We start from the raw sequence: 13,118 nt of genomic DNA on the forward strand, positions 1-13,118 counted from the left end.
GGTCTTGTGGGTTTTTATTTCCCTTCTTTTAAATCGGAGGTGTTGGGGGTTGGGTGTCTTTGTAACCTGAAGCTGCATCTGACATGGATAAAGAGTTCAGAGAGAGAGAGAAAGTTAGTAAGTAAGAGTGAGTTTGTGTGTGTTTGTGTGTGTGTGTTTCTGTGTGTGTTTCTGTGTGTTTCTGTGTGTGTGTTTCTGTGTGTTTGTGTCCTTGTGTGTGTTTCTGTGTGTTTCTGTGTGTGTTTCTGTCTGTTTCTGTGTCTGTTTCTGTGTGTTTGTGTGTGTGTTTCTGTGTGTGTGTTTCTGTGTGTTTGTGTCCTTGTGTGTGTTTCTGTGTGTGTGTTTCTGTGTATTTCTGTGTGTGTGTTTCTGTGTGTTTCTGTGTGTGTGTTTCTGTGTGTTTGTGTCCTTGTGTGTGTTTCTGTGTGTGTTTCTGTGTGTTTCTGTGTCTGTTTCTGTGTTTCTGTGTGTGTTTCTGTGTGTGTGTTTCTGTGTGTTTGTGTCCTTGTGTGTGTTTCTGTGTGTGTGTTTCTGTGTGTTTGTGTCCTTGTGTGTGTTTCTGTGTGTGTGTTTCTGTGTGTTTGTGTCCTTGTGTGTGTTTCTGTGTGTGTTTCTGTCTGTTTCTGTGTCTGTTTCTGTGTTTCTGTGTGTGTTTCTGTGTGTGTGTTTCTGTGTGTTTGTGTCCTTGTGTGTGTTTCTGTGTGTGTGTTTCTGTGTGTTTGTGTCCTTGTGTGTGTTTCTGTGTGTGTGTTTCTGTGTATTTCTGTGTGTGTGTTTGTGTGTGTGTTTCTGTGTGTTTCTGTGTGTTTGTGTCCTTGTGTGTGTTTCTGTGTGTGTTTCTGTGTTTGTGTGTTTCTCTGTGTGTGTGTGCACGTATTTGGGAGGAAGGGAGGAAGAGTAAAGGCAACAACAACCCTCCTCGCCTGCCAACGTTGTTTTAAGGGTGAAGTCAGGGTGAAGTGGGACAAGATCCCCCCCCCCCGAAGATCCCCCCCCCGCTCCCCTTCGCCACCCGCTGTGGACGGGGGAAGCCCGTTGCTCTGCGTTAGGCGGTGGTTTTTCTTTCTTCCTTTTACAATTCCGGAAAGCTCTTTTAAGCAGAAGTGAAGCTTTTGTTTTTTTTTCTTTCAGAACAAGAGAGACAGACAGTGAGGAGGCCTGAGGGAAGCACAGGTAGTCCTCGACTTACAACGCTTCGTTTAGTGACCAAAGTCACAACGGCGCTGCGAAACAGTGGCTTATGGCCGTTTCCCACGCTTACGGCCCTGGCATAATCCCTGGGGTCTTGTGATCAAAAACTCAAACGCTTTGGCACAACAGACTCGTATTTATGCCGGTCGCGGTATAACCAGGCTCACGTGGTCACCTTTTGTGACCTCCTGACAAGCAAAGTCAACGGGGGAGCCAGATTCAGTTTAAACGGCCGTGTTACTTACTCAACAACTGTAGCGATTCATTTAACGGCTGTGGCAAGGAAGGTCATAAAACGGAAGAAAATTCACTTGGCAAATGTTTCCCTTAGCAGCAGAAACGTTGGGCTCAATTGTGGTTGTAAGTCGAGGACTAGCTATAACTGGAAGTGTAGTTTTCAGGATGCGGTGTTGCTTTTTCCCGTCCCTCAGTCTTTCTTCAGAGTTGTTGGGGCAGCCGCACTTCCCTAAAAACAGTTTTATTTTCCTATTGGTTTTAAGCGTTTAAACGAGGGTGTCACAAAGCTTTACTTGTATTATAAATCTGTTGCTGGGCAAGAATTAATCTGAGGAAGCCTTGGGCATTTGGGATGGTTTTACCCAGAAAGGTATTCTTAAGCATTGAGATGTCCGGAGAAAGGACTCGGGAAGACAGTCATCAGGGAAAATACCTTATATGAAATTACTAGCAATATGGTGAACATCTAGTGACAGTGGCTTTACTTTTTGCATCTCCAAGTTAAAAAGACCAGGCTGCAGAAATATATTTTGAAAATATCTTTGGGTAGGACGGATAATGTTGAAGTAGCCGTTGCTTCTGTCCCACTCTGATCATCCTCAACCAGTGTTGAATTGGGAATTTCAACTGTGAATTAGGCAGACCTGATTTTTGGGTAAATGGGAGACAGTCTGTCAACCGAGTGCCTGTCAGCTCTAGGGGGGGAAATGCAATTCTGTCTTTGGTAATCAAACAACTGCAACCATCAGAGAAATATATATAAAGTTTTTTAAAAATAAAGTCAGAAGTCAGGAACAATTGCTAAAAATATTAGATAGGATGTTAATCAAGTACAGCATATTCTTTTATTGTTGTCTCTATGTTTGTGTGTCTTTATTTCCAGTTAAGGGCTGATTATTATGACCCAGACCTGAATCATAATGTATAATGGCTAGGAATGAAATATGCATCTGGAACTTACTTAAATCCATCTGCGAGGCATAATGGAAGAAAGCTTGAAAACATCCCTTCCCTGCTAATAACTAGGCAGTCATGTGCACCTGTGAAACTGCCTGCAAAATACAGCAGTTACATCTTATTAGTGTTCCCTAAGTAGCCTCGAGGTTGTGTGTGCAACTTCATTTTCCTGAAAGTGTGGAATACAACCGAGTAAGGGTAAGAACAGAGTGAAAGAAGCCATAGTTGGCTATAACCACTGGTTATGTTTTTGTTTATCTCTTGACTCTGTCCTTGCTTACTCAGGGTTTAGTTAACCATGTTTGCCTGAATTGACCTGGATGTTTAGATTCACACAACATATCAAACCATGTACCGATTACACTGACTGGATTTATATAATATGTTGTGTCACGAATTAGCCAACCATGATTTTGTCTAAGCTGTTCTGCAGGGCCATTTTATAAGTCCAGGCCTTGTGGAGGGCACTAAATCAAGGAAGGCAACTATAGCTATCTTGCCAGCCAGCTGTCCCCCATGCCATCTTTAGTTTTCTCCCCAGAAAGCACTTTTCATAGTTAGGTCTGTGCAACTCTTAATGTTTTTTTTTTTAAAAAAAACATACCTAATAAGTTCACTACAACAAGTATATATTTACACATTTAATTGCCGTCACAGACATGACTTTTTTCTATAGGTTAGTGTTTGGATTCAGAGCCACACTAATATGGCCGGTGACAGGTGCTAAGAAGCAATGTGCGATACTTTATCTCAGTGTTAATTGCAGAAGTACATTTATATGCAAGAAACCCAAGCAACCTTTGCACTGCATAAGTTGGACTTTCATTTGATGTTTACTTAATCAGTTTGTCGAGTAATTATTATTGGATTACACAAAATTCTGAGCCATTTTGGTTATACAAAAGTTTTACCCAACTAAAGGAGCTCTTAGTGCAGTGTGTAAACTGAGTCTGTACAACTTCTTAGAACTATGTGTAATGTATGTATTTCTATACTATATAGAGCATTTTGTCTTCTTATTTTTTTTCTACAGATGACCATGAGAATTTGGTTGCTGCTGACTACATGGGCAAAAGTTCAAGATTTTTAAGTGGACCTTAAGCGGATGCTCCCCAGACCATCTCAACATAAGTAGAAAACATGAGTCTTCAAAATGATGAGGCAACATCTACATCCATATTTGCCTGGAATTATCTTCTGTGGGAAGTTCGTTTGGCCCTAGTGGCCTTTGGCTTCTTTTTCTACTTGGGGATATTTTGCTTTTCACATTTTTGGTCTTCCTGGTTGAGCAGAACTTACCGCTCCTTGTCGGCGAAGGAGAAAGTCTTTTGGAACCTGGCTGCTACACGAGGCGTGTTCGGCATCCAGAGCTGCGTGGCTGGCTTCTGGGCCTTACTCCTAGACCCAGTTTTTCACGCTGACAAGGTTTATTCCCAGCAGGACTGGAGTTGGTTCAGTTGCCTCATAGCCTCCGGCTTCTTCCTGCTGGAAAATGTAGCCGTTCACGTCTCTAATTTTGTCTTTAAAACTTTTGATTCGTTTGTAGTTGCTCACCATTTTTTGGCCTTTGGTGGTTTTTTGGGTCTGATAATCAACATAAAATCTGGACATTACATACCTTTGATGGGGATGCTACTTGAGATGAGTACACCTTTCACTTGCATATCTTGGATACTTCTAAAGGTGAGAGAGAAGTGAGCAAAGAACAGCTATAGTTGCTACATAAAATTACATATCTTGTCTGGACTAGTTCCCAGTGGGAGTCCATATGGCAAAACAGGCTAGAATTGCAGCATTCTGGGAGCATTTTATTTCTCAAAGTTCAGGCTGCAATTCTCACTCTTCCCTTTTTTTCTTGCTGAATCTCCTATCTAGAATCTAATCCTCCATCTCCTCTCTGTTATTGTATGCATTTCCAGAGGCTCTGACTGATCAGGCCTGACCCATGTCTGAGTACATAGCTGCTTGGAGGTCCTCACTGCTAGTGTTCTTCATCTACCAACAGATGTAACTGTTACAGAAGAGTGTCATAATAAATGCTCACTTGAAAAGATTAGCCGATTCTCAGATCTAGAACATTAAGTGGTAGAGCAACAGGTAGGAGTAACCCGATTGAATAATTAATTTATTAGGTCATGAATCTTGAGAGAGCTTTTCTGGATGAAATATTAAATCTATTAATTCAATATTGTGTTTATTAATTTACTACTTTAAATTTAAATGTAACTTAAATTTAACTTAGGACTGTGTTTTAGACTACAAATGCATCCGAAACACTCGTTCTGGAAAAAAAATATTGTAGAATCAATGAATCTGGTTGGGGTAAAAAACATTCTGTACTTGTTCCCAGCCAGTTTGGGGACGATGGGAAATATCACTGGAAGGATGATGAAGCATTTGAGACTCAAAATAATGCTAGTAGAAATTAGCCACATAGTTTTCAATTCCATTCAATTGTCCTATCTCTGTGTGTGTGTGAGAGAGAGAGGTGTGTGTGTGTGAGAGAGATAGAGATAGAGAGAGCTCTGTCCTTTTTCCTTTATAGCTAATAAGAATGTTGAGTTACATGAACTGTAATCTGATCTAAAACAGTTCATGTTGATAATTAGTGTGCATTCCAATGAAGAATTAAAGTTCTATTACGAATTTCAATGCATGACAGGTTTGGCACATGGGAGAGATCCACCACATCAAATGTAAGACTACTGTTATCTGTGAGGTTGTTTAAGTAGTTAAATAAGATGAAATACATATAGTGTCCCGTTTTACAATATTGTGAACTAGGTACGTAATTGGATTTTTTCCCCCCTGTGACATGGAACCATAGATTAAGATGCTATTTTTGTGGATTGCTTGTTTGACTGCCCACAATACCACCAATCCAAGATAATAATCTTGAGCTCTGTTGGAGAATGTTTATTTCTTGCAACTACATTCTGATGTCAACAAACGTTCATCACTTTTGAGGAAGTTATGTAAGACCTTGTATGGGAGGTCATGACATAATATAACATCTTCTCTTTTTCTAAAACCATAAGGGGAAGTTAACTATATGCGTCATTAGGAAAGATAGGGAAATGACAGCAAAGGGAACCCACGTACACTTTGCTCCCTTCATTTGGAGGTGGCAGAGAAAGCGATAAGGAGATTTGTAGATGCAACCCTTCAGAAGCTCTCCCATAAAGCTGCTTTATTGGGATAGTGTGTTTTACAATCTTTTGAATATGCCACTTTGAGTCCTTGTGTCATTCAGCTTTATGAATTTACTATATGAATAGTATTCCTTTAAGCAATAGAATTCTCTATACAGTATACATGATACTATAGACCAGTGTTTCTCAACCTTGGCCACTTGAAGATGTCTGGACTTCAATTCCCAGAATTCCCCAGCCAGGCATTCGCAATTATGTTAGTAGAGGAGGTAAAAGGGATACTGGTGCCTGTATTTAAGTTATACTTTCACAATCTAGGCTGAATATATTATGTGAGCCCAACCCGCCTCTTCTAGATTAAAATAACTATGGAAAACAAGAGAGTAAATTATATGAACCCAACCAGTCCTTTCTAGATTTGAATATTAAAAGTAAAAGAGAATAGGCACATCAGTTATGGTTAATGATACTTTTGATTTATAAGATTGAAAATCTGGATAATCACTTGTGAAACTATTCTTATTAATATTTTGAACCTAATTGTAAGTAACATCAATTGAAAAACTTTTTACTATCTTTGAGTAGTATGAACTACCCACTATTACATATTAGATGAAGAACTGCTTTGTCAGACTATGGTCTTTCCAAGCAGATACGATCTCCAGGATTTCTTTCAAAATATTAAGGAACAATTAAATTCATAGGAACAACTGAGCAATTTAAACACTGTGGGTTATTATGCTTCGATATGAATGTCAAGATCAAGTAGGTATCATTTACTTAGATTTTGCTGAGTTGTGCTAGGAGGTTCCTGGCCATCTGTTTATGTTCAGGTGAAATAATCACAGCAATTTTGGAACCTGACTCAAATTCAAATGTTTCCTTTTGAGATACTGCTGGAATTGAACATACTGTACTGGTATAATTTTAACTGAGTTCACATAAAACATGATTTATATTGCTAAGTAATGCCCTGAATAAGTAAAAGAAAGGAGAGGTTAGAAATTTTCAGATTTCCCCTGCCTTAGGATTCAAGCTATTCTCTAGACTAGAGATATTGGGATAGGTGGGAGACATTGCATAAGTTTATATCAGAATACTGAAGCCTCCAATTTAATATTATCCTTGTAGAAGAGTACTTCGAACACCATAAAGATGTTTAGTAAGATGGATTTAGAATAGTAAAGGACACATTCATGTATATGTTGCCTTTATTATTTTTACAAATAGAGGAGACACTTTTCTCCTATTTTCTCCAAAACAACAACCCCATGAGGTGGGTTGGGCTGAGAGTATGATTGGCCCATGGACACCCAGCTGGCTTTTATGGCTAAGGTGGGACTAGAACTTACAGTCTCCCGCTTTCTAACATGCTACCCTTAATTACTAGATTAAACTGGCTCTTTCTTCTCAATTGAATTCTACTTCCTAGTAATACAGCCTGGGATAATATGGCAGGAAACATCCTTCTTTTTTATCTACATTAAGAGGTAGCCAGTACTATTTTCTACGGATTTGATTAAACTCCACAGATGAAATCTAGATCTGTTGTGGAATAAGTCTGGTTTTGGAGCAGTCTTTGGAGCAGATTTACTGGTATATGTTGGGACATTTTCTCCTGCATTTTCCAGTTCTGTAACTGGTGTAGGGCATGGATTATAAAGCAAAGATTTATTTTTCCTTTGAGCGACGCTTTTCAGTCATGAGACAAAAAGGCATGAATTTGCTCAAATTGGAAGAACTTGAGTTGTTCTTGCTGACATTCCATTTTGTCCTCCAAAAGGTGATCCAGATGTTAATCAAGTTTTTACTCACAAGCTAGTTTTCTTTCAGATTCCCTGCTTCTTTCATAACTTTCAACAAATTGGAAGTAGTCACATTCTATAATGCTTTAACTTTGCAAGTATGGTTCTTGTTTCATGTGAAATACGTTTAAATTCTATCTATTTGGTATTTTAACTTGGGGTTTTTTTTTTCTTTTTCTAGGCTGGCCGGGCTAATACTTTCCTTTGGAAGGCAAGTCAATGGATAATGATCCACATGTTTCACTGCCGCATGATGCTTACCTACCATATGTGGGGGTGTGTCTTTCCAATTGGAATGCTGTGATGGAAAATCTGGGACTCTTATATTTTACTGTTTTATTAACAGGATTGAGCGCTGTTACCTTCATACTTAATCCCTACTGGACATACAAAAAGACTCTTCAACTTTCTTCTCCTGCGGACTGGAATTTTAGTGGTACAGCAATGAAAAATGGTTCATCTGTGAAAGTAAACGGAGAAGCATTCCAGAAGAAAGGGCTCTGAAACTGACTTGGATCTCTACGGGTAGCCGTAAAATCTGGTCAGAAATAAATAAGATAGACAGCTGGGAATATGAAGCTGTGTCTTATCAAGGGATCTAAATTACTAGTTTCTAGTGATGTTACCTAATTGGGAATATTATTAATCTCATTTAATAAATGTTGCAGGTGTGTCCTAAATGTCGGGCATTCTTAGTCACATTGGGAATATTCTATAAACCAGCAAAGTGCAGGAAACAAACTGCCTCGTCTGTCCATCTTTACCTGCATTGCTGCTTCCAGGACTTGCTATTTTGAGCGTGTCAGCTCTAGGACAGATTTCAGTCTAGAAAGGATTCTGGGTCTTGTCTCAAAGAATGTCCAGTACGGGGAGTTTCTTTCCCATGGGATTGATCAATCTAAAATTGCACTTATTCCTTTTCATTTATATATGAATCAGTTTCTATGTAAAGTTTGCTACCTTATCTAATGAACGCCAAATACCAATCCAGTTTAGTATCTCATATGAGAAGGGAGGGGTAACATTACATTTTCCCCCAGAAAAGCACCAAAATGTTTAGCACCAATGCTAGAACATTATGAAATATAGTTTAAATTTGAAGAGTAATTGGACATGGAAAATATGGTCATAACTTGGGTTTAACATTTTTGAAAAAACGTTTCTTTGACATGCAATATTACATAGTGGCTAGTAGAAAAGCCTGTATACCTTAAAGATAATAATCCAATAAGTAACACATTCAATTTTTGATATGGCACTTAGGAAAGCTGCTGTTTTCAGTTTCATTAGGAGAGATTGAAGGTGATGAGCTCCCAGCTTTTTGCATCCCACCTTTTAGACGGAAAATTATAAAATTCTATTACATTCTGTTCTATCTGTTAATCCCAGGCCCTAAAATCCAAAAATCAACGTATAAATCTTAAAATGTATTTATTCCACTACATTACTGTATAACAATTGCTGAAACTAAACCTTAACCTAATACTGTATTTCAATGGAAAGCTGTTGAACACTGCCATCTAATGGCAGCTGTGACATACAAGTACCCATCTTATTTTAAACAAACATGCTATAAAATTATCTGGAATATACAACTACTCTAAAAGATAAAGCATTGAGTTTGGTAATATCTTTTAGTATAGGTAATATAGAAGCATGATAACCTGAGATTAATGCTGTTATATTCAAGCTCAGTATGGAAATATGTAAATGAAATAGTTTGAAATATATCTTTCTCTTCCCACCCTAGTAAAATTAGTGAAAGGCAAGCGGTAAGACTGCACAAAACGTTGAAGTCTAAAGTTTTTTTTCCAATTTCTATCTTTTCCCTGTTTAGGAAACAGTATTACATTTGTGAAAGTTACATACCAGAAGTATTAACCATTTACTCTAGTCATTATTTGGAAAGAATAACAGTTCGAGAGGCAAATTTTTGCATAATCTAAATGCATGTATAGAAACCTGGCTTGAATCTGTGCAGTTAATTTATCAATCAAATCTTAATGACCAGCATAATAATTAATCTAAGTTAAGGTAGTTATCTTAATCATCTTCGATACTCTTCATTCTTGATATTTTGAATTATGCCATATTTCTGGCTAAAATGTTATTGGGAATGATGCAACTAATGTATTTTTCTTGACTAACTTACATTTTCTGAGTAGTAGCCACAATATGGGATGAAAAATTGAAAATTTGCATTCTGAAGATGGTTGTACCATGTTTACAGTCTTCTGTCAAAAACAGACCCCCCCAAAAAAAGGCTAAATGTCATTAATACAGATGGGATTGGGATCAAAATCCAATCAGGGTCATTTTAGAATGATTAGAATGTTCTCATTGATACATCATCAACCTGCCCATTGTTATTTTCTCTGAAAAAAATCACAGAAAAAATCTGTTTAATTGCATTTTCCCTGGGCTCTAAGCAAAATGACTGGTCTTCCCCGTCATAATGATTAGCATTTCTCTAATGAACGAAGTGTAAATTTTTGTTTGCAATCCTTCAATTGCAGTTTATTTTGTGACCAAGACACTGGATCTCTTTCTAGATAGCAGAAGTTTACCAGTTTGCTTGTTTTTAATCAAGTAGCAAAGTAGTTGCAGTTTGCACAACAAAAACTTTTATTAAAACATTTGCACCTTGCAAAAATGGAAGCAATCAAATGGTAGATTGCCTATTGGTCACCGAAAAAGTTACATACATGTAGTATATATATTTCCTATGTTTCTGTGGGTGAGAAATTGCACTGTGTATGGAATAACGTCTAATGCTTGATCTATAATCAGGAGTAGTTAGTAAACAATTTCAGATATATTTGATGTACAACCCATAACTTAGTTGCACGTGCAGTAGCCACTGTTTGTTTTTTAAATGAGTTTAATTTTTCTAGTTCACTTGCTAATATATCGGTAGCTTTTTTATTTATCTCAGTTGCCTACAATAATTCAGAGTTCAGTCTATATTTTCCCCTGGCCAAATCAGTACTGTGATTTAGATGGGAATGCTGCTGCTAATGATTATTTTGATTAGAATTCCTCTCACTCCTGAATATATGTCATTTCTGTTCTGTTCCAAAAGAAGTCAGGCCACACCTCCATTCAATTTGATTTACTTTTTTTATTCCTTATGCATATGTAAGATGTATGTGTAACGTTTTATCCTGCTGTCATATTCGGTGTTTGGTGGCAGCCTTAGTGCCACCACAGGCACCACACCAAGAAATGGATGGGTAGAACTTATGCAGTCATGCATTACTACAGAATGCTGTGATTGCAGGTTATGCGTCCTGACTTAAAATGTAAAAGAGCTCTGTTAAATGGTTCTTTGCTTAGCACCAAAAGAAAAAGTAGGTCCAAATAATAGAAATGGGAATTTTCCTGGGCAGACGGTCAAATTTGCAACAGAAATAAGACTTTTTTTCTCTCTTACGAGTATTTTTAAAAAGTAGATTGTTGGGATACAGTACACTTTTCAAAAAATGTAGAATAGCTGAGTAGAGTATTTTTTAAAGATGAATAGTGGGTGTTGGGCACCTGTAGTAGTCTAATAATGAAACCACGTGTTTAGGTAGAATTTCATTTTTATTCAAATGTGAGAGCTGAACTAGATAGATGAGAGTTTGGGTGTCTCAGCTACGCTTTGTTCTTAATTGCAAGCTAGTTTAGGGTATTTGCATTTTGTAAATATTTCTTAGCAGCTCCAAGTTCTTTTTCATGCAAGTGATCTTTAAAATATGTTTCAGTTTGAAGAAAAGCCAACATGTGCACTTTGTAATGAAGAAAAGTAGGAGGGGGGGGGAGAATTAAGCACCTTTCTCTTTCCTACTTGCCCTATGAGGTATTACAAAAAGTGGTTTACGACTTTCCTACTTAAATAATGCTGATAAAGTTGAACCTGAGATAGTTATTTGTACTCTTTGCTATTGAGTTCTCTTTATTCTCCCCTATGTCCCCTTGCGGTCAACAACCAAAAATTATGTGTTTTATATTGATTACCATCCCCAGTTATGTATTATCTGCTAATGGAGGATAGCTACTTCCTAAAAATAAGGACTTTATTTTTAAAAGTATTTTATGCAGCAAATATATTTGCTATATTGTTTTTTCTTGCTCTTTAGTAATTACTAATAAATGTAATCCTTTCTTTCCTTTTTAAAATTGATTATTTAATAAGCTTCACAATTTTTTGCTTGCAGTTAAAATAATGGGCAGTGAAATGTGCTTTTTTGTCAGTAAAAAAAATCTTTTCTAACATTTTTAGTTTAATCATTTTCCCCCCCTAATATATTGAAATGCAATTACCGGTACCCAGAAGTTTATCTAGGTTCATTTTCTGTCACAGAAAGCCACTCAGATACTTCTAGATATCTGTGTGTGGAATAAAAAAAGGCATGGACTTCGTGGTGTTACTTGGAGGTGTTGATTGTGTAATTCAGTATTCCCAAATATTATAATAGCTGTGAAGTTTGGAAATAAGTGTATCTGGAGGACACCATGATGGGAAAGTCTATTATATTCAATCTGAAACAGCATAAATCAGTACTTAGCCATTAACGGTCTTGTCCTCGGTGATTTTAAAAATGCCTAAGCCAGGAGCAACTCTGCCTTTTTGTAAGAAACTATATTTTTTTGGTCTATTCTGAACTAGTTCCAGATGATTTCATATCACCTGAAGTCTAGGGAGCTGTTTGTTGTTATTGTGCTTAATAAATATTTATCATATCTCCATTTGGTCTTCCCCTCTCTTGGTAAATTATAGAGCACAATATTTTTGCCCATTTGTGGAAAGGAAAAACTAGAATCAACGTCATGTAATCTTCAAATCCTACATCTTTTCTGGAATGGTACCATGCCATCCGAATTGCATCCTTCATTTCAAATGAGGTTTACTAATATTTACATCAAGGTGTTAGTTGTTCAGTTTAGCCTTGCTCACAATTATACAAGGAAGGAATTGTCTCTCATGTTGCGAATAATGTTTCTATTTGATTATAATCTACGTATCACTAACATTTCCAAATCTACCAGTTTACTTATTCTGTGGATCTATTTATGACAGCCTTACTAACTTGCTGTGGTCCAGTTGTGATTATAAAACTCAAGCTACGAGGTCAGAGTTGCAAACACTGAATTTCCACCTTGGACTGTTTGGGGAATACAAGCAGTGACGTTTCCAGTTCACCATGGAAGGAGCTACAGTTCTTTTTAACTGTTTCTTCTGACAGGAGAGCCAGCTATCAAATCCAAACCAAAATTTTGGGACTTAATTGGCTTATAATAAAGACATGGCATGCAAGAATGGCATATTAAAGCGGGCGGGATTGCAACCCATTAGGGGAAGGGGCTTAGAGGTTTTAAGGGGGAAAAAATAACACTCCTTCGCCATGCAAATAGCCAAAATATTTCACATCCCATGTGGTAAGGTTTTGAGAGTTGCAAAATGGATGCTGATTGGTTTCATGTGTCTCACAACAGTCTTCATGGTCCTACGTAGTTCATAAGGCAGTATGTGAATGCACTCATTGTGTCCAGAGGAGATTCTTTCCTATAGAATCTCAGTTTGGCACCTATTTTAATTTTCAGTATTATGCAAAAAAAAAAAATTGTTTATTTCTCCAGAAGGTTTTCATTATTAGAACTGCATTAAACAATAAAATCCATATTACTTTCTATTTTAAATATAATTATTTCTGATATGTGTCATCTGTGTATTAAAAAATATAATTGCTGTAAACTTCTAAATCTCTGGTTTAAAATTATTTATTTTGATTTC

At 37.2% G+C, this 13,118-nt stretch overlaps 1 protein-coding gene across 1 annotated transcript; it reads left to right on the plus strand.

Annotated features, from left to right (window-relative positions):
* The first annotated feature begins 1,152 nt into the window (after positions 1 to 1,152).
* CLN8 (CLN8 transmembrane ER and ERGIC protein) lies at positions 1,153 to 12,072 on the plus strand. Its single transcript, XM_032215873.1, is given in 4 exon segments — positions 1,153 to 1,173; positions 3,419 to 4,068; positions 7,524 to 7,614; positions 7,617 to 12,072. Coding segments are annotated over 3 exon segments (864 nt in total). The 5' UTR covers positions 1,153 to 1,173; positions 3,419 to 3,525; the 3' UTR covers positions 7,847 to 12,072.
* The last annotated feature ends 1,046 nt before the right edge of the window (positions 12,073 to 13,118 follow it).

The sequence above is a fragment of the Thamnophis elegans genome, chromosome 4 (assembly GCF_009769535.1).
Source record: "Thamnophis elegans isolate rThaEle1 chromosome 4, rThaEle1.pri, whole genome shotgun sequence".
Lineage (NCBI taxonomy): Eukaryota > Metazoa > Chordata > Lepidosauria > Squamata > Colubridae > Thamnophis > Thamnophis elegans.